The 27,105-nt window shown below is 40.1% G+C and overlaps 1 protein-coding gene across 3 annotated transcripts in view; it reads left to right on the top strand.

Moving 5' to 3' along the window:
• The window catches only part of LOC127569346 (HMG box transcription factor BBX), a 121,974-nt gene that overhangs the window by 61,794 nt on the left and 33,075 nt on the right, over positions 1–27,105 (top strand). For all 3 annotated transcript variants that reach the window (XM_052013902.1, XM_052013904.1, XM_052013903.1), the window contains one exon: positions 26,330–26,500. In XM_052013902.1, coding sequence (XP_051869862.1) covers positions 26,339–26,500 — 162 coding nt within the window. In that variant the 5' untranslated portion in view covers positions 26,330–26,338. The remainder of the gene's footprint in view (positions 1–26,329; positions 26,501–27,105) is intronic.

Here is a 27,105-nt window from a genome sequence, read left to right as displayed (position 1 = left end):
GAACAGTAATTTAGCAATACGTTTCCTTCAGTGGTAGGTTATAAAAAGTGATGTCTTGATTATCTATCAGTAAATAAAAATAGTTAAGCTAGCAGTTACTTTGAAATTGTTGACAGCTAATAACTTTGAAAAATGAAATTCTCGTATTATATGGAAAAAACTGGGCATTGTGCAGTGTGTTTCATTACATAGTCATACATGATGAGTATTATTGAGGCCTGAACCTGTGATTGGGTCAGATGTGAATTTAGTTAAATAATTTGGAATACATTGCCACAAATTTACCAACTTGTTGTATGAACCCAACTAGTTGACTATTGTTCTTTCAGGAAAGAAGTTCCTCATTCTGATACAGACTGGCAGTTGTGAATCTAGACCCAAAGAAATGAGGTTGACTCTTAACTGCCTTTGAAATGGGTTAGCAACCCATTCATTTGTACCAGGCTGCCATATCATAATATGATAAGCATGATATCAGACAGACCATGCCCAGTGCACTGCCATCTATAATCTATGGTGCCTGTGATCAGGTCAAAAAAAGTATTCAATCATTTCCTTGATGCTCTGTGTCTAGATTTAGAAATTGGCCAAATTAGTTAAGGATGAAGTACTTCCCTGCAATACAACAATGAACCTGTGGTTCATATGAAAAGTTGGTAATGCTATAAATATTCTGCTGAATGTCTTTATGCTTTGTGCATATTGTAACTGCATTGAATTGTAAAATTGAGTGCTAAACTGTATTTGCACTTCTTACTATATGCTGTGTATAACAGGAATTTGAATCATGCACTTCTGTGTGAAACCTAGCTACATACTGAAGCTGCTGGACTTGCAACAACGATACCAATTGTCATTGCTTCCCTATTGGAGTATGGATATGCAACAGTAAAACAGCTTAAGCCTTGAAACCAGACCCAAGTACCAGAAGAAAGGCCTATTTGGGTGCACCTTTTAAGAGATGGTCTTCACCTGAGCCATTGTTGGGGAGTCTGCCATGCAATATATTATTCTTTTCCATTACACCAATAAACCTGATATTGTAGGCAGACCACCTTCTCCCCTTGTATGATGTTGCAGAGTGGAAGCCAGTGGCAGCTGCTCCAATCCTTGCCTGACTTGTCTGCCTCTGATGCCACAATGTTGAATTGAGCCACAGAATTGAGCTGCAAGATGCACACTCACTTAGCAAAATGTCACCCGAATTCACCCAGCTTTGAGCAGCAATGGTTTCTCTTGAAAGCCACTGCTTTAGTAGTTAAAACTATAGTGGGGCATCATGCCATTAAGTTCAGGCTGTGCATGCAGCTCCTGTACTAAAGGCTCAGAAAATATGCTGCTTATATACATAATGCCTTGCACACTATCCATACATGAAAATCACTCCTCAGGATCTTTGGAAGAAACTAGAAAGAGACATTTATAGTGATCCATTTTGGTATGGTATTTTATTTGGGATACAGTTTCTGAGCTATGAAACCTAAACCATAGATCTGAATGTGTAGTGGTTAGCGTAACGCTATTACAGCGCCAGTGACCTGGGTTCAATTCCGGCCACTGTATGTAAGGAGTTTGTACCTTCTCCCCGTGTCTGTGTGGGTTTCCTCTGGGTGCTTCGGCTTCCTCCCATATTCCAAAGACGCACGGGTTAGGAAGTTGTGGGTCTGCTATGTTGGCGCTGGAAGTGTGGCGACACTTGCGGGCTGCCCCCAGAACACCCCACGCAAAAGATGCATTTCACCATGTGTTTCAATATGCATGTATCTAATAAAGATATCTTCTCTTATTTAATGAAATTTAGTTAGAGTTTCAAAAAAAAACAGAACAAAATGAAGGTTAGGAAAGGGAGTAGCAATTAAAGGAGATGAGTTAAGAAAAATCCTGACAGAATGAATGAACAGATTTAAGGGGAGTGAGACTCCCACGTTTAAATTTAATGTACAGAGAGGTTGTTTGGTTTTATATCTCACTTATCATGCTACTTAAAAAACTTACTCCTTTGTACACTAGCCCTAACAATTTCTGCTGCCTTTAGTGGAAAACCATGAGATATGGTAACATAATGGTTAATTTACTGGGTTAATATCTAGAGGCCTAAACTATTGATCTGAGAAGTGAATTTAAATCTCAGTACAACCGCTGGGGTATGTTAAATTCAAGTAACTAATGACTTTAGGAATGAAATTGAGAATCAGTAAGGATAACCATTAAACTATCGGGTCACTTATCTGGTTCGTTAATGTCCTTTAGGAAGGAAATCTGCCGTCTTTATCTTGGCTAACCATGCGGTTGACACTTAACTGCCCTCTGAAATAGTTTAGCAAGCCATTCAGTTCAAGGGGCATTTAGGGATGAACAATAAATGTCAGCTTGCCAACAATATCTATGTTTTGTGTATGAATAAAGAAGTCTATGCCACTATATATCAGTGCTGAGCTTAACAGTAAGTGCGTCCTGTGAAAGAGCAGGGTATCTAACTGCATAATTCTGCATGCTCAGACACCAGTGGTTAATGCCTTATTTACTCCACTGAAATTATAGGAACTGTTGGCTCCCACACGGTTCTTTCACAAAGTCCAGTCCAATGTATGTCTATTTTTATCCCTCCTCCCATCATTCAGATCCTATCTGGCCAACATGAAAAATAATTTTGTAAGTGCATGTATATAATCGAAGATAAGGTTTGGCAATTCATAGTCAGTGGCACACGAGAATTAAGGCTGTATTTGCAGTTCTGTACAATAAGTGAATTGGCAAGTGAGAATCAGGTGATTGCTTGCTTGATTTTTGCCTGTTGTATCCCTCACTTCGAGCTAACCTTTTAGATAAAATGCTGTGTTTTATACCCATGTGGAACCCTCATAATATGGAAATATATTGAAATAAATACAAACATTCTTAGTGCTCTCCTTCTGAAGACTTGTGCATTCAGATCATTTGGGTTAAAGTTGGGAATTGGGAACAAAAAGATTTTGGTTCAAGAAGTCTCTGTTCAAAAGAACAGCAGTTTGTTTACATCACATATGCAAGTGTATTTATTCACAATATGTGAACATCATTGACAAGGCTAGAATTTATTGTGCACCCCTGAAAGCCAATAAGCTTAAGAGACAATTAAGAACTACAGTGGTAGGTCTGGAGTCACATAAACCAGATATGGATGACTGATTTCTTTCCTTGGACATTAGTAAACCAGAATGGTTTTTAATGACAATTATGTTACCTTACTGATATCAGTTCTTCAATTTCAGACTTATTTAATGACTTGAATTTAAATTTTCCAGCTCCATGATAGGATTCATATTCATGCCTCTGGATCAGTGGTCCAGTCCTCTAAATGTTAGTCTATTAAATCAACTACTATGCTACCAGAAATGAAAGTTGCCTTTAAGTGTAGGGATTTATGACAAATGCTAAGTGGCTTTCTTTTTTAGCATTTTGTTTATCATTGAAGTACAATGACCCAAATACCTTCCAGCATAAAGGCAGAAAACTGGGAATTCAAATGGGGTTTTCTATCTTGATTCGAGGAAAAAGAAAGAGCACATGAAGAGATTCTAGCCAGTTCAACTGAATCTGCCTTTTACCACAGTATTATCTTCCTGGGCATTTTCTGAGGAAATCTGCCATTGTAGGTTTTGATTTACCAAGGAGTTGAGTCATAAAAAACTAATCAATCTATGAATTGTCTTTGTTTTGCCGTTAATGCTGTCTGTCCATGACAATCACTGCAACTTGAAATTCTATCCCTCTACTCTTTATAGACAACATTTGGGGCATGAGCTGCATGTTTTCATAGCACACTTATAAAAGCAGGCCAAAAACGCTTGGTTTACCCAAGGAATTAAGATCATAATTGACATCACGATCAATCAATGGACAATAATCTACCTTACTCTATAGAATTCTCCACCGTCCAGGGCATTATCTATAAAACCTGTGTGGCTTGTATGCAATTTGAAGACTCTGCTGGCCTCAGGCATTCAGCTTATTATACAAACTAATACTCATGTCCCAGCCATGCTTCCTTTCTTTCAGGATAGTTCCCTATGCTATGACCGTTTGAAGGCAAAGTAAGTGTTTTCTGTAAGTCCTACCCATTGCAGTCTGGATAGTATAATATTGAGATAACAACAAGCAGCAAATCATATGTCCAGATAAATCAGCATGTTTACATAAACTATTGTTGTATCAGAGTTTGGTGCATGCTGGATGTTAGAGATGCCAAACACTAGAGCATTCCAAGACTAAAGACTGAGTGACATCAGCCAGAATGCTAACTTACTGAAGAAGTGAACCCTATTGATCCTTTCGGCTATTTACCACAGCTATCCCTGCCACAAATGCACAACATATAGGCACAAAAATAAATTCAAATACATTATTTCTGTACTAACTTGCCTTTTTGATGTATATTAGGTATACTAAACTTATGCTCTGCCCAGGTGCTACCCAACTGGCATGTATAAATGAGTGTGAATGTTGACAGTGGGCTCCTTCTAGAATTCAGCCAGCTATCTACTTTGTGTACCTCATGAAATGACGCTGTAATTATGGTTGCCAGTTAATAATTCAATGACATTTGCTATGACAAATGAAGGGAGATCTCGCATTTATATATTATGTTTATATATTGTTTATCTAGAGTATCCCATGTCTTTAGAGTATTGCAAGATGGTTATACAACAGAGAGAGAGAGAGTGTGTGTGTATGGTAGCAATGTATATGTACTGATTCTGGATCTCATTAAGTGCAGCTTTACATTTGATGTGTAATCATAACAAAAGTTGAAGGTTTTGACTTGATTGAAGCACCTACCTACCTACCTACCTACCTAATTGGACTATTCCCCAATGGCTGAGCAGGTAAATTTGCCAGCACCTTGTACAAGGGAGAGAAAAAAAAGTTAATTTGCATGTACCTATGAGTGACATCTCCCAGAAAATGTGGACGATTATAGATGTAAAGGTTATGCTTTGTGCTTTGTTGTGTTGCCGCTCACAATTAAACATCCTCTTTACATACACAGTCAGGATATCTCGTTGAGTCTGTACTTGTGAAACTATTGAATGTTTCCAATCAATTATGAAACCATATTGTCACTGGGAATAGAAAAGGGGAGGTCAGCTGCAGTGAAGATAGTGTGCGGAAAAGGAAAAGGATAATTGCTTTGGAAGGGAACTATTTCAGTGATATCTCTCTTCACAGCCCAACTCAATATATCAATATACCCTGCCTTAAGTACTACTAATTGTGTCATCAGTTACACAGTGGCCTTTTAAGTATACATTTGTAAAAATAAAATCAATTTGGGAAAAATAAAGTGGAATTTAGGATTTCGAAACATTTTTTAATCAGCAAATTTTGCCTTTCAGTATGTTTAAAAAAAAATCAATAAAGCTCGAACCATACTTACACCTCATGTCTACTAGTAAGTTGTGTAGGATTCCATCAAATGCACGGTACAGGAACAAGTCATTTGACCCAGTCAATCCATGCTGACATTTATGTGTCACATGACCCTCTTCCTGCCCCTCCTCATTAAATTTATTGGCATTACCTTCTAATACCCTTCTTCCTTGTCTAACTTCCCTTAAGTGCCACATTCTCACCCAAAGAATTTATTAGTGTTTCCCTTATAATTATGGTCTCTGTTATATCCACAAATGGAAACATTCTCTCTGAATGCACTCTATCAAAACCTTGCAAAATTTAAAGGCCTCTGTAGGTTCGCTCTTCAGATTCCTTTCTTGAAGAGAAAGTAGTCGTACAGCATGGAAAACAGGCTCTTCAGCCTGAATTGTCTATGCCAACAGAGATGTCTATCTACACTAATCCCATTTTCTTGCATTTGGCCCATATCCCTATGTTCCCACCCTCTCCATGTACCTGCAAATGCTTTTTAAATGATGTGATTGTACCTGGCTCTACCATTTCCTCTGTCTGGCAGTTTGTTCTACATACCCTCCAGCCTCTGAAAAACTTGCCTCTCAGGTCCCCTTTAAATCTTTCTCCTTTCATCTTAAACCTATGCCCTCAGCTTTTAGACTCCCCTACCCTTGGATAAAAAAAAAGTGTGCCCTGCCCTCATAATTTGATAAACCTGTATAATGTCACCCTTCAGACTCCTGCAGTCCAGTGAGAACACTCACAACCTATCCAATCTCTCCTTGTAACTAAAGCCCTCCATTCCAGGCAATATCCTGGTGAGTCTCTTCCGCAATCTTTCTAGCGCTACCACATCCTTTCTATAGCCTGCCCAACATTTTCTGTTTTCGTTTTAGTTGGCCAACAACCTCTAATTTCCTTTATTAATCAATGTTTCCTAATCTTACCATATTTTCTTTTTACCCTTATAAGGATATGCTGACTCTGAATTTTTACTATTTTGCTTTTTAAATGCCTCCCTCTTGTTAGATGTTGTTCTTCCCTCTAGCAGCTACTCCCAATCTATGTTTGCCAGTTCCTATCTTGTACTGTTGAAGTCAGCCCTCCCCTAATTTAAGACCTTAACCCTAGGTCCATCCTTATCTTTTTTCCATGAATACCTTAAAGCTCATCAACCTGTGGTCACTGTTTGCAAAGTGTTCCTACACAGACACTCCCATCACTTGCCCATCCTCATTCCCTAAAATAAGGCTGAGTACTGTTCCCTCCCTAGTAGGACTCTCTACAGACTACTTTAGAAACCCTTTCTGGACGCACAATTTACACTCCATCTAAGCCCCTACACTAAGGAAATCCCAGTCTCTATTGGGGAAGTTAAAATCACCCACTACTACAGTCCTATTGCTGTTATACCTTATATTGCTGTTATACTTGTTTACATATTTGTTCTTCTGAATTCTACTGACCCAACCTTTTCATCCTTTCTTAATGTGTATACCATTGGATTTCAGATATAATTATAAATCTCTGTATTCTAGTTCATATTTTTGAATAACATGTTCAGGACAAGATAGAACCTGAGTCACTGGAGCTGAGAAACAGTAGCACTACCTGCTTTGGAAGTGCACCACAGTGCTGCCTATCCTCTCCATTGCCTCTTGATTCTTCTTATAATATGGCAACTAGAAATGCATGCAGTGCTTTAAGTATGTTCAAACCAGGCTTCAATACAGGTTTAGCATAAATGCTTCTTAATTCTGTCACTCTAGAAATAAACCTTAATACTTGGTTTGCTTTTTTATGGACTTGCTAACCTGTGGCGCTACCTTTAGTTATTGGTGCATTTCTCCCTTTTTTCCTTTACCCTACCTAGACTCACATCTTTGAAGTAGTAAGTGTCCTTCCTGTTCATCTTGTCAATATATTAATTCATGTTTAACTGTGTTGAACTTAATTTTTGCTTATTCTGCATGTTTTATAATGGAGCCATACAGCACAGAAACCTTCAGCCCACTGAGTCTGTGCTGACCAAGCTGTGGCCATTTTACACTAATCTCATTTTTATTCTCCCCATATCCCCACCTCCCTCCCCCAGATTCGAACTAGTGCCACTTAACCTATTAACCTGTACATCTTGTGGGAGGAATCTGGAGCATCTGGGGGAAAACCACGCAGCCACAGGAAAAATGCGCAAGCTCCAGACAAACCTGAAGTCAGGACCTAACCTTAGTTGCTGGAGCTGAGGCAACAGCTATACTAGCTGCGGCTCTCTGCTGCCCTCTTACAATTGTCATCTTGTGATTTGTTGCAGTCCTCCTCAGTATTGGCTGCACCCCAATTTACTAATTGCAAAATTATAACTTATCCCTAACCAATGACTGTAGCTCTTGGAAGAAGAGCAAAGCAAATCCCAGAGGACAATTATCCTACTGTCCTTAAACTCAAATCTTAACATCGTCAGAAATGTTTAAAACTGTTTCACAATTACTTTCCAGATCTTTTGATAGCATTGTATACATTGTAGTGTCTATGTATTTAAGGTAGTCAAGGGGTAACTTACTTGTCGGTACTATTAAGCTCTTCCTTTGAATCATTTTCATTCAAGTGCATGAAGTGTAAATGTCAGACTTTATAAATTTGGAGTACTTTTTCATTAATTTGAGATGTAGCTTCTCTTTTCAGGTATGAATAGAAAATAGTAATATCATTAAAAACTAGCTTTATAGTGGCTTTTGCACTTGTGTTATATCTTCCCGAATATTGCATACTGCCTCAAAGCCTTTGGACTATGGAAAAGATATTCTGCCATCTTACAGTCCTAATCGCTTTCCTCTACCTCCCACTGTAAATCTTTGGATGGAGAACAGGAATTGGCTTGATCCAGGATGCCCGAAAGCCTGCCTGACTGCACTTTGAAAAGATTCAGACACAATTAACAGTCACTTGAGCAAAGAGTACCAGCAGGTCTAGAACCCTAACCCAACAAATAGTCAAATTTTTCAGGAGAGTGAAAATAATTGTTATGTAGTTCATTATTGAGCATGCCTGAATTTGTTTTGGTGACTATTTTTATGATTTCATGTTTTGTTGTATAGAGAGATTTGTTTACAGTATTGCTTGACATCAACTCATCTTGACACATTTGTATTTAATTCCTGCTGTTGTAAGTAATTTGACTAATTTAAGTGCAATAGATGAGTTGATAAATTATTAAGGAAATAAACTGTGGAAATTTAGTGAAAGGTGGCATGATTGGCAGAACTAGATGTTAATGTTTGCGTAACCCTGTCTATAAATCAAAAGAACATTCTGAAACAAAAACTACCGGCATTAAAATACACTGGTATGTAGGTGATAATTCAGAATTCAAACCCTGGAATTAATTGCCCTTTTAAAGACTGAAGGAGGAAAGTCATCAAATTCTTATACTATATTATTCATTTGTTTAAGTGTGCTGCCAAGGAGACAAAATATCTTTTTAGTCTGTGTGTCATATAAAATGGTAATTTTATTTATCGTATTTGTAAATCAACAAATTTATTGTGTTTGGTTGACTGCTGTTGTATATCATTTCTTTTATTTAACACAAATGAACTTTTTAAAGAATCATCTTTTAGATGGTATCACAATACTTCTACGATTTGGAATCTGCCTATGCTAATCGGTCTGCTCAGGTTCAATCAATTGCTCCCCTAAATAGTCTGTCTTACATAATGGAACGTAACTCATGCTGACCTTATCTGCTATTGCAGTAGGTAGCTTGCAAAGTATAACCAGATCTGAATTTGTCATTAGAATTGGAAATTCCTAGCACAGCCTTTTCAGTGATAATAACAGGAAAAACTATCACAGTTCACTGTCATTACTCTACTTGAACCATAACTAAACCGTCAGGAACTTTAAAATTTCTGCTTCTTACAAAGTTTAATGTGGAAATCCTAATGTTGATGTTGTTGGCAATAATTTAGTGCATCTCCAGAGGCTACACTAATTTATAGCCTTATCCAGCACCAAGGAAAGTCAGTTGGACTATGTGCATTTAAGGAGAGGGGTGAAAGAGGATGAGGCTTTATAGTTCTGGGATGAAGGCATGGGAGGCACATCAAGCAGGGTTAACCACGAAGAATTCTCTGTTGCATTTGAAGGGTTGGCAAAAATTGAAAGGTGTAGATGGCAGAAACCATAAAGGGATTTCAGCCCACAGATAGAATTTTAATCTGAGGTGTGGACCATGTCTCAGGAGACACCCAAAGGCAGACATTAATGATGAAATTCACTACTGCTTTCAGTGCACCAGCACAGATCTTGGTTGACTGAGGAAAAGACTGAAGATGAAGATCACAGAACCTGACATAAAATTCCTGGTCTACCAGACAGCAATGGTCCCTACCCTCCTTATGAGATGTACTTAAAGACTCTTTAAAGAAATGCAACATCCCCACTGTCTCCTGGAATTTCCATGACCACTTTAAGTGGAGAAGGAGTATTTGTGATGCTCTTGAGAACCAGGAGGGTATGCATCAGGAGAGCTGTGGATAGGCATGTCGATGTGGGAGCGGGATGTGGAATTGAAGTGGATGGCACCAGGAGATCCTTGCTTTTGTGGCGGATGGAATGAAGGCGCTAGATGAAGCGGTCACCCGATCTGTGTCGGGTCCCACCAATATAGAGGAGGCCGCACCGGATGCAATAAATGACGTCCTTGGATTCACAGGTGAAGTGCTGCCTCTCCTGGAAGGACTGTCTAGGGTCCTGAATGGTGGTAAGGGAGAAGGTGTAGGGGCAGGTGTAGTACTTAGTACGATTGCAGGGATAAGTGCCGGGAGGGTCATCTGCGGGGAGGGATGAGTGGACTAGGGAGTCGCAGAGAGAGCGATCCCTACAGAAAGCAGAGGGGGTGGGGAAGGGGAAGATGTGCCTAGAGGTGGGATCCTGTTGGAGGTGGTGGAAGTTGTGGAGAATGATGTGTTGGATGCGGAGGTTCATGGGGTGATAGGTGAGGACAAGGAGAACCCTGTCTCTGTTATGTCGGTGGGGAGAGGGTGTGAGGGCAGATGTGCAGGAAATGGAGGAGATGCGGGTGAGGGCAACGTTGATGGTGGTGGAAGGGAAACCCTGTTTACTGAAAAAGGACATCTCGGATGTCCTGGAATGGAGAGCTTCATCATGGGAACAGATGTGGCGGAGATGGAGGAACTGGGAGAAGGGGATGGCATCCTTGCAAGTGACTGGGTGGGAAGAGGTGTAGTCAAGGTAACTGTGGGAGTCAATGGGTTTGTAGAAGATGTTGGTGGTTAATCTGTCTCCAAAGATGGAGACAGAGAGATCCGGAAAGGGGAGATGGACCATGTAAATTTGAGGGCATGGTGGAAGTTGGAGGCAAAGTTGATGAAATTGACAAACTCAGCATTGGTGCAGGAAGCAGCCCCAATGCAGTCGTCAATGTAGCAGAGAAAGAGTTGGGGGCATTACCAGAGTAGGCTTGGAGCATGGATTGTTCCACGTAGCCAACGAAAAGGCAGGCATAGCTGGGGCCCAGGCGAGTCCCCATGGCTACACCTTTGGTTTGGAGAAAGTGGGAGGAGCCAAAAGAAAAGTTGTTGAGGGAGAGTACACCTTCAACCAGACAGAGGAGGGTGGCGGTGAAGGGGAACTGGTTGGGTCTGTTGTCGAAAAAGAAGTGGAGGCCCTTAAGGCCTTCCTGATGGGAACATTGGATAGAATGCTCGTTAAATCTTGAGGAGTTGAATGCATTGAAGAGGCAAATGCACTAAAGCAGATGTTCAGTATTACAGAATTAGAAGTACACCATATTTGTGATGAAGAGAATGTGGGGGTTGAAACTTGTTTTGAAGTAAACAGCAAGTGTACATACAGTGTGGTTTGCTCAAGAGACTGTGGTTGTGGAAGGTGATGGAACTGGCTTTAAGAGTCTGGATTTTGTTTAGCTGCTTGAAATTACAGCGTATCTAGAATTTGATATCAAATGACCAGTCTAAGGAGAACTCCTGTAAAGACCAGTGGTATGAGGGAATATTTGTGTGAAAGCTGATGCTACATGTTTAGAAGATGTTGAAAGAGAAAACGTGAGTATGTGCTGTTATAGATAAATAAGTTGTGCCTGGCTATGGGAAACCATGCAGCACTAGCCCTCCCTGTTGACCTTTCTGCAGAATAGTCTAGATATACAATGCTTTAGCAAAGTTTTTAATCAATCTCCAGATTGCTTCTTCCTGTCTCAGTGAACAATTTTGATTAAGCTTCTATATATTGAGAAGATACATGCTTATTCTGTTCATGAAGTTTAGAAAAATAAAGTGTGCAGGTACAATGCACAGTGACAGAGGCGGCACAGTGGTGCACAGCTGGTAGAGCCGCTGCTTCACAGTGCCAGGGATATTGGTTTAATTCTGACATCTGGTGCTGTCTGTGTTTGTATGTTCTCCCTGTGCTTCGACGGGGTTCCTCCAGATCCTTGACATGTGAGTTGGTAGGTTAATTGGCCACTGTAAATTGCCCCTGGTGTGGGTGGGTGGTAGAATCTGGGGGTGTTGACGAGAATATGGAGAGAATTTAAAAAATGGGATTTATGTGGGATTGGTGTAAATGGGTGGTTGATGGTCGGCATGGGCTTGGTGGGCCAAAGGGCATGTTTCTGCTTGTATCACTGTTTGACGCTTATGAATGGAAACAGCTTGAGCTTAAATGAAGATAGAGTGAGTGATTTTATTTTATGAATAGTAGTGAAATAGCATTGTTGGTTATTATTTTACAGTTGATGTTAAAATGTGTCTGTCAAAATGCATTAATGATCTGTCATTCAAGTCATTCACTGACAGTTATTTATTCCCAGTTAATCTGAACAGGTCTTGGGTAGAATGCCAATGTTAATTTAAAACTCTTGAAACCTGTTGGCAACGTATAAATTTGAGAATAAAATAAATTAAATGAAATCTCAGTATGAAGAGAATGTCAAAGATTTCATGTTTGACACTTCCTCAAAATGTCATGTTTGACACTTCCTCAAATATTTCATGTTTGACTCTTCCAGGTACTTAAATTCACTAACCACTAATGTTGTATCAATGAAGTATTGGCAGATTGATAATCTGAAATCCTTTTGAACCATTTGTTTACCACTAATTTGAAGTGGGACATGAGGATTGGTCAATTTCTTTCTTCGCTTGAAACCAATGTGTATTCTTAATCTTATTGGGCCAGATCTTTAGCTGTACTGTGCCGTTGTCTGAACTCTGGATCACATTGTTCTTCCAGCGTGGCGTTAGGTGTGTTCCTCCACTGGGAGGTCAGCTCTCCACACATTGGCAAGGCTCAGGGCACTGTGGGGCAGTGCATGATCTCTCCCGGCACAGGAGGACTGACATGAATGGCACAGTCAGCAGTGAGGCCCCATCCCTGGGACTGCTGTTTATCAAGCTCACTGTTTAAATTAAACACATACTATTAAAAGCATTTAAAATAACTGAATTAAATCAAACCAAAATCCCGACCTACCTTTCTGTCAGCAGCTGATTTCTCTCATTCACTTGAGTGGGCCTGCAACTGCTACTGTGTTGAGCAGAAGCCTGTGCTATTGATTGCACTCAAGAGTTACCCGGTTATGGATACTGGCAGAGCTGTCGCTGTACTTGCTGGAAATTTTGCCCCATTCAGTTTGGTATTTGCCGTTGTTGCAGTGTGATCTCAGAAGCATAGGGTTTATATATTCTGCTTTCTTTCTTTCTTTTTCAATATTTTTATTAGTTTCCAAATTAATACAGATTAATATATAACATCGATGTTTGTACATGTAATACAAAGAGATCAGGAGAACAATCATGGCATAGATAATCATAAAGAATAATAAAATATAAAAAAAACCCTGTAGATCCCACGATTTCTTAGTAAATGAATATAATATAAAAGAAAGGAAAGAAAAAGATTTATTGTGTATATAAAAGAAAAAAATCCCCAAATCAATAAGGAAAATTATAAACAATATATCAAACCAAACTAAAAAGAAAAATTTCAGAATAAAAAGACAAAAAAAAGAGAAAAAAAAAGACTGGACTAAAATTTCTCAATAGAAACAGAGCAGTGCTTTCTGATTAGGAATATCTTTCATAACCAAATCATGGAAATAGAAATAACATAGACTCAGCTTAATACTATCTTTGAGTTTCAAAGAATGCAAATGAAATAGTACAAAATTTGTAATCTTTTCTTCTCACCTGATCAACACCTGCAGCTGGCTGGTTAGTAATTTGGCCAGTATAAAGTATGTTACTGCAACTAGTCATTGATGGAAGATGCCTTACAAATACATAAGAATTAAGCTACCACTGTTGTGTAATTGTGCAGCAGATTACCCTGTAGTGCATTATTCATGAATTCACAGCAGAGAGTCTTAAATAAGAATTCTGTAGCTACATTTCATAAATATTTGAAGGACTGCATACTGTGTTTGAATATATCTGTGCATTTTCACAAGGTTTCTGTGACTAAAGAGATGTAATGTGCAACTGAGTGGTCACTTAACCCATTTAACCTGTGGATTATTAAACTATAAAAGCTTGTTAGCACGAAATTGAAGCATTGCTTCATTGCTTTTAGTTTAATGTAGTAATGTTTTATTTTGGTGATAAATATAGAAATACTCATTGTTCCAACTCCTAGGGTTTCAAAAATGTTCCATTTTCAGTCAATTTTAAAATGATCTGATCAAATAGTCCTTTGTTGAAATTGTTCTATTACCTTTCCTCAATATTTATTTTAAAGTATAAAGCACCCTATTTTCCTTCTTAAGAATTCACTGTGTAGCTGGCCTATGCCACAGAATGGAATGAAGATTAACTCCTTAGCTTTGTTAATATGTACTTTAATGCCAAAATGCAGTCTAATCGGTTTCCTTTATGGTGCATTCTGTATGTTGCATTAAATGTATTGGATTTTTGCAGACCAACTCCAAGCTGTAAAAATTGAACCAACTGTATTGCAGTGTATTTTGATACTAACTAGTTTACTTTAAAATAACTGAGCATAAAGTTATGTTGAAATATTTGGTGATACCTTCCTCAATGACTGCCGAAGGTCCTTGCAAACAAAACTATAAAGTTCTGTTGCTCATTTGGATAAGTTTTCTGCCAGCCAAAATTCTTGACTTGTTGGGCTGGAGCTTGTTGGGATATCCTGGCATGACGGCATGATATTTCTGTATATAAGTGCCAATAGGTTTGAGCAAATCTGGATATCCTGACCTTGGTCGCCACTGTCCTCAAGGGTTTTGGTGTCTGTTCTCTGATAATGATGCCTCATGGAGTCAGTGTGAGGATTTGTGGCAGTTCCCTAGTGCTTATACTGATTAATATTCCCATTGAATCGGCATCAGTTTACACCTGGTTTAGGAACAGGAAGTCCATTCATTTCACTTGACATAAGCTGCCACAATGTAGAAGTACTTTTTTTTAATGAATTGATTTTGCTTGGATTTTTTTTGCTGTTTAAACTGTTTAATTCTCTTTTTATGTTTTGATTTTTAATTTTTTAAATTTACTTTGATAGTTTTTGAATATCAAGAAAATTCAAAATCTTTCCTCATCCCTGACAGTTTGACAGCAGGCTAAGCCTGGGTGTGGATTAGCCAGCTGTCAGTTTTTCTGCTGTTTTTGTGAACAAGGCTCATTCTGGCCCAGATAATGGTATTATGTAGCACAAGGTCATGTCACAGAATGGGATTTAATGGTTTTATGACTGTGACTAATGTGTTATTAAAGAGTTCAGTCAAAAATTATTCTAAGGGAAGACTTGGAAACAAGTAGGCAAATCTTTTCAGACATACAAAATCTCCCTGAAGCGTGTCTTGCTACATGAAGTATAACTTCAATTGCCAGTGTTGATCTACTACTTTTTGTATGCCTCATGAGGAGACGAAAAGATTAGAAAAGAACTGGTTATGTTTAAAGAAAACATTTTTGTGTAGATAGTGGGATAAAGTATCTCTAACTTAGGAGTTCAGTAAAATTATGCAAATAAATTGACAAGCTAATTATTTGTAAGATTACCACTTTCAGTTAGCCCAGGGATTGACAGATTATTGAGTTTGTCATTATTTTAGATTCACGAAGGGCTGGAAAGGATAGGCTGTTTTCCTGACCTAGAAAATCAAGAACAAGAATATACAATCTTGGGGTGTGGAGTAGACCATTGAAGACAGAGTTTCCTTTCCTTGGGGGGGGGGGGGGTGAATCTTTGGAATTCTGTATCCTAGAGAAATGTGAATACTTAATTGTTTGAGGATATTGATGACCATGATCAATAGATTTTTGGACTTGGAAGAAGATTGAGGGATATTTAGATAAAATATTTTTTTTATATAAGTTAAGGTCAAAGATCAACGATAATCTTATTGAATGGTGAATTCAAGGGGCCTTAGGCCTACTTGTGCTCATATTTCTTATGTTCTTCTATGTTTTTGATAGTCCTTTTTGTTTGAATTTGCCCACGTTAATGATAGTTAAAGTGGAAACATTGATAATGAAGTTCTGTTTTTCTACATGTAGAATAAATTTATATCTTTTAAGAGATTACTGTGGTTCCTGATGTTTTCCATAATAAGAGTGGTAGGTACCTGGAACGGGTTGCCCGGGGTAGTGGTGGAAGCAGATACAATGGTGGTGTTTAAGAGGCCGTTAGGTAGACACATGGATTATGAACAGGCAGAAGAGATTTAGTTTAATTCGGCATTGTGTTCAGCGCAGACATCATGGACCGAAGGGCATATCCCTGTTTTGTACTGTTCTATGTTCTAATTACGGTTTCAGATTATGGCTATCATTTTTTTCTGACTTACCTGTGATGTTGTTTCATGGGGAGGAAAAGAACTTTGCTCCACTTTTATAATGAACAGAGAGGGAGGTAAAACACATCTTTCTCACTGATGGAGGCTGTTCCAAACATGAATGTGCTCTTTTCAAAAAGTACTCAAGAACCACCAGCAAGACAAGAGATTTAGGGATGGATAAAGGAGAGGGAGTAGGTGGGCGATAAATCCACAGTCCCTGAAAATAAATTGTTACCTTTTATTAACACTTGCATTCTTTTAAAAAAAAGACAGAAATCAGAATGTTCAGTTGTAATGAAATTCTTGTTTCTTGGTAACACCAAAAATACTTCAGTGAAATTTGTACGCCACTTACCTACATCCAACTTTATTACCACTAGGGACATACATGAACCACAGCAGTTCAAGTTGAAGCCTCAGTCTTAAGACATCCGATCTTATGGTCTTATTCACACTGCCGAGTTTTATCTCATCGAACAAATTCACAGTATAGGGTTGTGTCGGTTAAACATTGCCATATTTAAACAGAGTAATTTTTTAAAGAAGGTTCATTTCAGGAGTTTTTATATCAAACGTCATGACAAGCTGATATGTTGACAATTGAAAATGAGCAGTTACTGCTCAACAGTCATGGCTTGGTCTGCTTTTGCAGTTATGAAACAAATTTGGTCCTATTGGAACTAATGGTAAAGTAACATTTTTGCAAAATACTTCTGTGTTGTTCTCTCCCTTTTTAGAAACAAGCAGCAGTTCTCTAAAAGCCACCACTTCACTGAATTTTACGCTTAAGCTAATCAGGCTCTAGACCTGTCAGCCGGTGATTGTATTCCATCCACTGGGAATAAATATAGATTAGAAGAGGGCATTCTCTCTAAAATTGCAACCAGGTTTTTTTTTCATTGACGTTGTGCCATGCCAAATACAATTTTTCCCTGGCTATGCCAGATTTTATTGCTTTTTGCTAATTACCCATGAGAAAGTGATGGTGAGCCGCTGCCTTGAACTGCTGCAGTCCTTCTGGTGAAAGTACTCCCACGATGCTGCTCATTAGGGCTTTCCAGGATTTCAACCCAGCAGTAATGAAGGACTAACAGTATGTTTCCAAGTTTGGATAGTAGGCAGTTTGGAGAGGAACCTGCAGGTATTGGTGTTCAAATGCACCTACAGCCTTTGTCCTTCTTGATGGTAAAGTTCATGCGTTTGGGAGGTACTGTTGGAGTAGCTTGAGCAAGTAAATGCTCTGCATTTTGTAGATGGTACATACTATAGATACTGTGTGCCAGTACTTAGAGAATGAATATTTACAGTGGTGAGTGGAGTGCCAGTCAAGCAGGCTGCTTTACCCCAGATGGTGTCAAGCTTCTTGAGAGTTGTTGAAACTGCACTCATCAGGCAGGGATTAAGTATTCCACTGTACATCTGACTTATGCCTTGGAGATGGTAGGAAGGAGTTGGGGTGTCAGGGGGTGAGACACCACAGGATACCCAGCCTGTTCTTGAAGCCAAGGTATTTATGTGTCTGGTCAAATTGAGTTTTTTGGTCAGCAGTAATCCCAGGATATTGACAGTGGGGGACTTGGTAATGGTAATGCCATTGAACATCAAAGGTAGACTCTCCCTTGTTGGAGATAGTCATTGCCTGGCACACTTGTGGCATGAATACTTCTTGCCACTTATCGATTCATGCCTTGTCCAGGTCTTGCACATGCTGATAAAGGGTTGCTTTGTTTGCTGAGGAGTTGCAAATGGAATTCACTCTGATGCAATCATTAATGAACATCCCACTTTTGGACATGATGGAAGAAAGGTCTTTGATGAAGTAGCCAAGATAGTTGGGCCTAGGATACTACCCTGAGGCACGGTGGCGTAGCGGTTAGCGCGACGATATTACAGCGCCAGCGATTGGGGTTCGATTCCTGTCGCTGTCTGTAAGGAGTTTGTACATTCTTCTGTGTCTGCGTGGGTTTCCATCGGATGCTCCAGTTTCCTCCCACATTGCAAAGACATACGGGTAGGTTAATTTGGGTTTAAAATGGGTGGCGCGGACTCGTTGGGCCGGAAGGGCCTGTTACCACGCTGTAAATAAAATTTAAAATATTTAATTTAAACTCTTGCAGTGATGTCCCGGGGCTGGGAAGATTGATTATCATCACCTTCCATTGTGCAAGGTATGAAGTTGAAGTCGAGTTTATTGTCATATGCATTTGTATATGTATGCACGGGTGCAATGTAGAACTTACTTGCAGCAGCATCACAGGCACATAGCATCATATAAGTAGCATTCACAACAAAAACATAACTTAAACATAAATTATACACAATTTTTACAAGAAAGAACACAAAACAAAAAAAAAACAAAGTCCATTTTAGTGCAAAGTTATCAAAGTGGTCACTAAAATGTAGTGCTTAGGGTCATGCCAGTTGGTTCAAGAACCGAATGGTTGAAGGGAAGTAGCTGTTCTTGAACCTGGTGGTGTGGGACTTCAGGCTTCTGTTCCTCCTGCCCGATAGTAGCTGCAAAAAGATGGCATGGCCTGGATGGTGGGGATCTTTGATGATAGATGTTGCCTTCTTGAGGCAGTGCTTCCTGTAGGTACTACCAGTGGTGGGGAGGGATGTGCCCGTGATGTATTAGGCCGAGTCCACTACTCTCCTCTCTGCAGCCTCTTGGGTTCCTGTGCATTCAAATAGCCGTACCAGACCATAACTCCAGCCACGGAAGTGTTTTCTTTAGATTCTCATTGACTTCAGTTTTACCAGGGTGCCTAGAACTGGAAATGCTTTATTTGTCACATATACTGAGGTACAGTGAAAAACTTGTCTGGCATACCGTTCATACAAATCAATTCATTACACAGTGCATCGAGGTAGTACAAGATAAAACAATAACAAGCAGAATAAAGTGTAACAGCTACAGAAAAAGTGCCGTGCAGGTAGATAATAAGGTGGAAGGTCATACCGAGGTAGATTGTGAGGTCAAGAGTCCATTTTATCATACTAGGGAACCGTTCAATAGTCTTATAACAGGGGGACAGAAGCTGTCCTTGAGCCTGGTGGTACGTGCTTTCAGGCTTTTATATCTTCTGCCCGATGAGAGTGGGGAGAAGAGAGAATGTTTGGGGTGGGTGGGGTCTTTGATTATGCTGCCTGCTTTACCGAGGCAGCGAGAAGTATAGACAGAGTCTATGGAGGGGAGGCTGGTTTCTGTGATCTGCTGAGCTGTGCCCACAACTCTGCAGTTCCTTGCGGTCATGCGGAAAGCAGTTGCCATACCAAGCTGTGATGCATCCAGATAGGACGCTTTCTATGGTCCATCGATAAAAATTGGTGAGGGTCAACAGGAACATGCCAACTTTCTTTAGCCTCCTGAAGTAGAGGTGGTGGTGAGCTTTTTGGCTGTGGCATCATGTGGTTGGACTAGGACAGGCTATTGGTGATGTTCACTCCTAGGAACTTGAAACTCTCAACCCTCTTGACCTCAGCCCCATAATGTTGACTGGAGCATGTGGAACCCACCCCCCACCCCCCCCCTTCCTGAAGCTGCCATACTCAGTCAAGTGCTGCCTTGAGGTCAGGGGCAATCAATCTCACCTCGTATCTGGATTTCAGCTGTAAGGTCCGGATTTCAGCTGTAAGGTCCACATTTCAGCCAAGGCCCTTGTGAGACTTGGAATTGAGTGGTCCTGGTGAAACTGAAACTGGAATAAGGGAATAGTTTATTAGTGAGTAAAGTGAAATCCTGCCCATACATCACTTGGAAATCCCATGAATGCAAGCGTTGTGGGTTGGGTGGACTCCCCTGTGCTGTACATTTCTGTGACTATATGATGGCAACCAGAGATAGCCGATTATTTTTATCCTACTGCAAATCATGGACACTGAGGGCAATTATCATACTCCTACTTGCTGCCCAGCTGAGAACAACTAACTCAGCAGAGCTGGGACAGAATCTGGGAATTCCCTGGCATATGATTTGTATATTCAGTGGATAACATCACTGAGGGCTGTTCTTGGACTGTTAGCTAAAATTAGGTATTTGCCTAAAATAGCATTTGGTACTTTTAGCCAGTCTTTCATGATATCATCTTGAATGCTTCACATTAATTGCAGGATAATGCTAAGCTCTAATTGTAACTAAGAATGAAGCAACACTTTGAAGCAATTTGACATTTTTTGCCTTTGATTTTACATTTTTATATCATATCAAATATGAAGTGACAATAATTGCAACTTGTTTCATTGCAAGGCACTCTAAATATGTAACTACTTCTAACTTAAATCTGCAGATAGAGTATTCACCGGCAAATATCGGTTGCAGATGGCTGTGAGCTTGTACACCAGTTTTACCTTTTCACTTTCCTTTTCATAAGAGAATACTTCTGCTGCATGCAAGAAACATTTTACTTAAATTCTACATAAATTGATAGTGCCTGCTTTATCGAGTGTATCTTAAAGTCTTCCATGTTAGAAAAAGGAACAGCTCCTAACGTAGTGATACCAGAATTGTGATGACAGAGCAACAATGCCATCAAAGTGACCAGGTCATTGAGACCCTAGTAACACTCATTTGGCTCTGTTGGACAGGACACGTCATTCGTTTGTCCGGCACCAGACCTCTGTCCAAGGTCTTCAAAAGGAAGATATTATCAGGCAGATAGGAGAAAAGATTCAAAGAAGTGCTCAAACCTTCCTCAGAAAAAATGAAGCATTCCCATTGACACTTGGGAATCCATGGCCTATGGCTGCTCAAAGTGAAGAAGGAGCAGTCAGGATGCTATTGAAAACCTTGAGTCTGTACATTGTGAATACACAGAAGCTCTGCGTAAACAGCACAAAGTACCTACCTGTCTGCCCAGTGAAGCACCTCCTGCCCCATCTGTGGAAGAGTCAGCAATTCCCACATTGGCCTTCTCAATCACTCCTGAACCCGGAAAACCAGAGTGGAAGCAAGTTGTCTTTGATACCAAGGCACTCCCTAAGAAGAAGGAGAAGAAGAACATTGTCCATATTTAGATGGTTATAAGCAGTTTCTCATTCATGCAAAATCTACACCTTTGTTCAAAGCTTAATGACATTGTTAACGTCAAATCGGAATTCACATTCAAAGCAATTGAGGGAGAGCCTAAGGGAAACTTTTTCTTAAAGAAAAGTGGACACTGCTGCACTCATTTTTTTGACCACCATACATGCCAAGTGTACACTTGATTTGCGTGTTGACCATCCACCCTGAATTAGAAATTCCTCGAATTACTGGGTTTGTTGCTTCTGCACACATTTTGCACTGAACCAAATAGGGATGGGAATTTGTTGCACAGCCAATTATTGAATATTGGATATGCCAAAAGGAAGTAGGTAAATAAGTTGCAAGTGCATTCATTACTCGTCTCGGTCGCTGAACTTGCATGGAGATGAACAGTGGGGCCTGATTGTACTGGGATTCCTCAACATCATGCCTCTTCAATTTTACGCCAGCTGTACCCACCATATGACTCTGGTATGGTGGGGATTTCCAGCTGGAGATTAGGAGGAGAAAGTTAAGTTTTTTTGCTTATTTTAATTTTTCTGTTTCTGGGTGTTTTAATGTGTTTTACATGAATATTTTTGTATAATGACCTTTAATTCAATGGCCTCAATCAGCCAACAATTATGCAGTAAATAGCCAAATCGCAACATTACATGAGACAGCGCATTCACAACTTCTGTGTCTGACCTCCCATTCTGTGCACTGACTGTGGGGTGGAGCTCAGTTATGCTGACCTGAGGGACAGGGATACAGTTCATTTCTGGCCCCTTAGCTAGTGTAAGTAGTGCAATCCATGAATGGAATCATTGGCCTGGATTGAAAAAGGAAGTTGAAGTAAATAGATGTTTTAATGCACTATTTTCATATTAATGTATTTAATTACTCCCACCTACATGGGTAATTTATAGTTGCCAATTCACCTATCAACCAGCAATCTTTGGGATGTCAGAGAAAACTAGAGCAGCCAGGGAAAAACTCACATGGACCCAGGGAGAATGTACAAATTCTACACAGCACACAAGGTCAGTGAGAACCGTGATGCAGCAGCACCACCTGCCACCCATGGGCCTGCTACTCTTAGCAAATGATGTATGGTGTGGGTTTGGCGGATGTCAAGAAAGCCGTGCCAAGGTGCTGCATTGCACTGTTACAATACACATAATAGAGTTTAGCGTAATTGACTCAGAAGTTCTCAAGTATCGTTGCAGCTACACCCATTTCATCCTGCCCTTTCTGGCAAGTGAAAGAGTAAGCAGGAGTTGAGCCACTTGCCATAGAATGCTTAGCTTCTGACCTGCTGTAATTGCCATATAATTTACTTAGCTGGTTGAGCTGAGCTTTGGTCAATAGTAACCCTCCAGGATTTTGTTTGTGGTGGATTAGGCAATGATAATATTGAATATCCAAAGGAGCTGGTTCGGCTCTCTTATTGCAGAGGGACATTGACTAGCAATTATGTGGTATGTAAATTCTCCAGGGCTTTCTGCATGTAGCATGGACTATTTACATCTGCAAACATGTGAATGGAGCTGAACACTGCAATAATCTGCCAGCAGCCCTCCTTAAGAAAGTAGTTGATGAAGCAGCTAATGTTAAAAGGAAGTTGCCCTGAGGAACATCTTCAGCATTGTTCTTAGACTGAGATGATAAGCCTCTTAACAGCCATGACCTTTGTACCGAAGTACAACTCTGAGCAGGAGAGTTTTCACTCACGCAGCATTGACTTCATCTTTATAGGCGTTCCTATGTGGAACGGTAAAATGTTGCCTTGCTGTTGAAGCTGGATACTCCCATGACAGAATCATGCCACCTACTGGTCCAAGGTGGATAGAACTTCAGTGAGCCAGTTGAAATGAACTAAGCATTGTCAAAAGCAGTGAAGTTATGAAAAATGTTCATTGCTGGTCAACAGAGGGAAGTTCATGTTGTCCAGGAATGCGCATTTAGGAAAGAACAGTGCTGTGCAGAAACTCTTACCTCATCTCTAGAAATCCACCCTTTTTGCATGCTTAAGTTGTTCTGGCAGAAACCAAGCTAAGAATCATTATGCAGTTTATTAGAAATAACATTTGATAGCACTCTTGTTTAACTCCTTTTTGTTACTTTGATGATAGGGTGGTAATTGTTTGGGCTTGAGGTGACCTGGTTTATTTTTTTGGACAGAATATACCTGGGCAATTTTCCATATTGTGAAGTTATAAAGTTCTGATTATGCAATAATAGTATTAGTACTTTAATAGCTTTAGTAAATGCAATGCCATTTCTCTGTTATCAAGCATGGTGTCTTTCTCTCTTGTCAGAAAGTTTTTGTAAAATCTATTTTGGTAGATTTCTTGCGAAACTTTCTTATGGCAGTTTATCATTTCACATAAAAATAGTATTCTGTTTGAAGTACAGACTGTGCTTTGTTATGTATTCCATGATAGATGTGCTGTGATATTGGTTCACATCTGGATGCACATTAGATGATAATTATGAACTCAAATTAAATACAAGATTGGAATCAGTGCCCTGGACATCTGTCCAGGTTGGTGCTTGCTTCTTGAATTTTGTCAAAGAGATTTTTTTGCCTCTGCTATATCCCCATGTCAATTTTTCTGAACTAGACCTAATTTTAAGGCATAAAATTCACTGATAGTGGAGTAGGTTGGAATACCAGAAAGAGAAGCCTGTAGTAAAGGCAGAGTGACCTAAATATTTCAATAAAGTTTAATATGAGATTGTGTGTAAAGATAATAGAGGGATTAAGCCAATAGGCTGCCTTCTTCCATAAACACTGTGGTCAGTCTTGTCCACTTCCCTTCTGGGTTGCTGGTACTGCAGTGAAATGCTACTCTGACAAGAACCTCATAATCATGAATGTTGGCAGAATACAGGGAAATGGAGTATTTGTTTAGACATTTGAGCACTGTTATTGGGTGGCCTAGGGTTAGATTGGTTCTTCTCCTAGTGCGGGGGGTGGGATTTACAGCACCGGTTTTAGGGAGGAGATCTGGCATGGAGCCACACTTTCTTTCCTCCTACATATTGTACTACTTGCTTTTGAAAAGAATAATTTGTGTAAATCATGCACCAAATGGATGGAAGCAAGTCATCAAAGCTTTCTCCCTAATACAAGGGAAAGCTTCAATATGTACCAGCTAGAAATCCAAAGGCAGCTGCCTTTTTGGTACTTCAGTGATGGCAAGATGGACTTAAGTCAAACAACGTCCTCACTTATTTATTTTCCCTGCTCTTAAATGCTTGATCTTTTACTTTATTGAAATATCCTTATAAACATGGTGTAGGAATTTCCTCACTACAGCACGTCAGGAAGACAGCTTTTCTCTGCTCTCTGTGCAGTAAGGTTCGTTAAACAATGCTGACCTTGCAAAGACATCTCTCACCCTCAGATGATAGCAAATAAAGAGAAACCTAATTCCCTCTAAAGATACAGTTTTCATGTTGGCGTTCCTTTTATTGAGAATGCAATACCCTTGTACTACCTACCTTTCATACCTTACTACATCTAAGTAGTGCAGCCACAAAGACAGATTGCTGGCTACTTGAAATGAGGGATGTTCCAGATGCCATGGAGAGATGATCACAAGCAGTTCTGTGCCAAGGTGGTGTAATTTGCCACTGCACCTTCTCACCGTTAACTGCAACAATCTGGACTAAATGGCAGTTGTGACGGCATTGTTGGAATAGTAGAATGAAATCATGAATGCTGTCATCTTCAGAGAGATGAACAAACTCATACTGCAGAGTCACTGCCAAGCCCTGTGCAGTGTTTCAGGAGTCCTATGACAGATCGCTCAAGTGTCATGACATCCCTAAGCACTGGCAACTGTGGAGCCCAGAGCCATGATGGCAGCAGTCAGTGCTTGCATGGCAGCAGTCCAAGCTTAGATGGCAGAAGTTTGAGCTTCCGTTGCAGCATTCACACATTGGTGGCCTCAGCCTGTGCAATAGTGGAAACTGACTTTTGTCATCACACACTGTACCAAGGTTGGGTTCATGAGCAGTGTCACAAAACTAGCAAATACACTCATTCTAGAAAGGAGGAGCTTCAGACCCATGTAATCCATGTGCAAGATTGGAAGTGCCCTTTCACCATGCTTCTAGACAACTCAACCAGGATTTCCAGTGGGCTAGACAATGCCCCAAGCATCTCTGCTTATGTACATCAGTCTAGAAAGGAGGAGCTTCAGACCCATGTAATCCATGTGCAAGATTGGAAGTGCCCTTTCACCATGCTTCTAGACAACTCAACCAGGATTTTCAGTGGGCTAGACAATGCCCCAAGCATCTCTGCTTATGTACATCAGTCTATAGGCTGTCCATCTCAATCATCATCTGGGTTCTCTGAAGCAAAACCACTGCAAAAACTAATCCTGTGGGGAGTTGACTTGAGCTCCCCTTTCCCCAGCCTACCTGCAGTGCACTTGCGATTATAACATATCTGTAGACCTCTAAGCTACATTCTCACGTCTGCCAAATGCCAGGATCTGAACTAGTAGATGCACTGCTGTGATGTCCTTGATTTTTGTGGCTCATCAATTAACCAGGGCCTGCTCAAGTGATTTTTTTTGTGAAATTGTATGTGGGATTGGCAAGTGAGAGACCATCTATTTCATTAACTTCATTCTTTATTAAATTATCTTTGTCAATTATTGACACTAGATAAACTTCAGTTCACAAATTCACAAGCTTTGGAATAAGAAACAACTATGGAAATGAAACTGTGTAGTTTCCTTTTAAGCCATCCTGATAGTGTGCAGAGATTTATCATTCAGGAGAGGGCTTCCCCTTTAAGAACCTCTGCAGCAAGCCAGCGAGTGCTGAGAATGCTGCTCCCTTCTGCTAGTTACTGGCTGACTGTTGTGCACTAGAGGGAGCTGTTGCTCTCACAGATCCCTGAACCATAATATGAATCTCTGTAACAATGAGGTGTGCCACAGTTGCTCATATTTCTTTAATTTGAAGATTAGTATCCATGCCCGGGGTTAGGTGTACTGCAATATGCCACTACAGTTCTGATGTACCATGCTGTCCCGAGTTGCTAATCATGTGCTGTTTCTATTTATGTTATGCAGCACAGCACCATGAAAGCCAGCAGCAGAAATAAAGACCACTCAGCAGATGGCGATGGAACTGGAAAGAGACCAAAACGGAAGTGTCTTCAGTGGCATCCGTTGCTTGCCAAAAAGATGCTGGACTTCTCTGAGGAGGAGGAGGAGGATGAGGAAGATGAAGATATTGATAAGGTAGAAATAGGAGTTTGTATTGTAGACTTGATGCTATTTTTAAACTTGGGAACTGATTGGCCTGTTCCTGCCTGTGTTGATATTCCAATACAAGTGTCAAATGTTTGCAATCACACTATATTCCATAAATAAAGGAGTTTTAAGTGACTAAAGCAGCAAAGTATTTGTTTATATTCCTTGTCCTGCTTGATCTTTTTGACACTTCTGACAGTCATCTGTTCATTTCTTCTACTTTGCCTGCTCTTAATAATTCCATTCTCTGGATCTATTTGTATCTATCCCAATATCAGCTGCTTGGATTATTCCTGTGTTGTTCGCCTAATTTCATCCTTGCCCTCATTCTGTTTATCATTGGCCTGCTACCCTTTGGTATTTTCACCCTCGGACAGGGGTCAGCGAGATGAACCACCCAACTACAGTCCATCCTCGGCAATGGCCTGGATCATGCTGATGCTGGCTCACCATTCAGAATCATGACCTAGGATCTCTACCCAAACTTACCCCAATCAGTGTAAAGGGCTGACCTTGCTGAACTGGGTGAGGCTTGGCAAGGTTTTGGCCTGGTGTGGCTCCACTCTTGGAATATCCTCACTTTGATAGAAGGC

The sequence above is a fragment of the Pristis pectinata genome, chromosome 4 (genome assembly GCF_009764475.1).
Source record: "Pristis pectinata isolate sPriPec2 chromosome 4, sPriPec2.1.pri, whole genome shotgun sequence".
NCBI lineage: Eukaryota > Metazoa > Chordata > Chondrichthyes > Rhinopristiformes > Pristidae > Pristis > Pristis pectinata.
The sequence above is the reverse complement of the archived record's forward strand: the minus strand, read 5'-3'. Positions and strand labels throughout refer to the sequence as shown.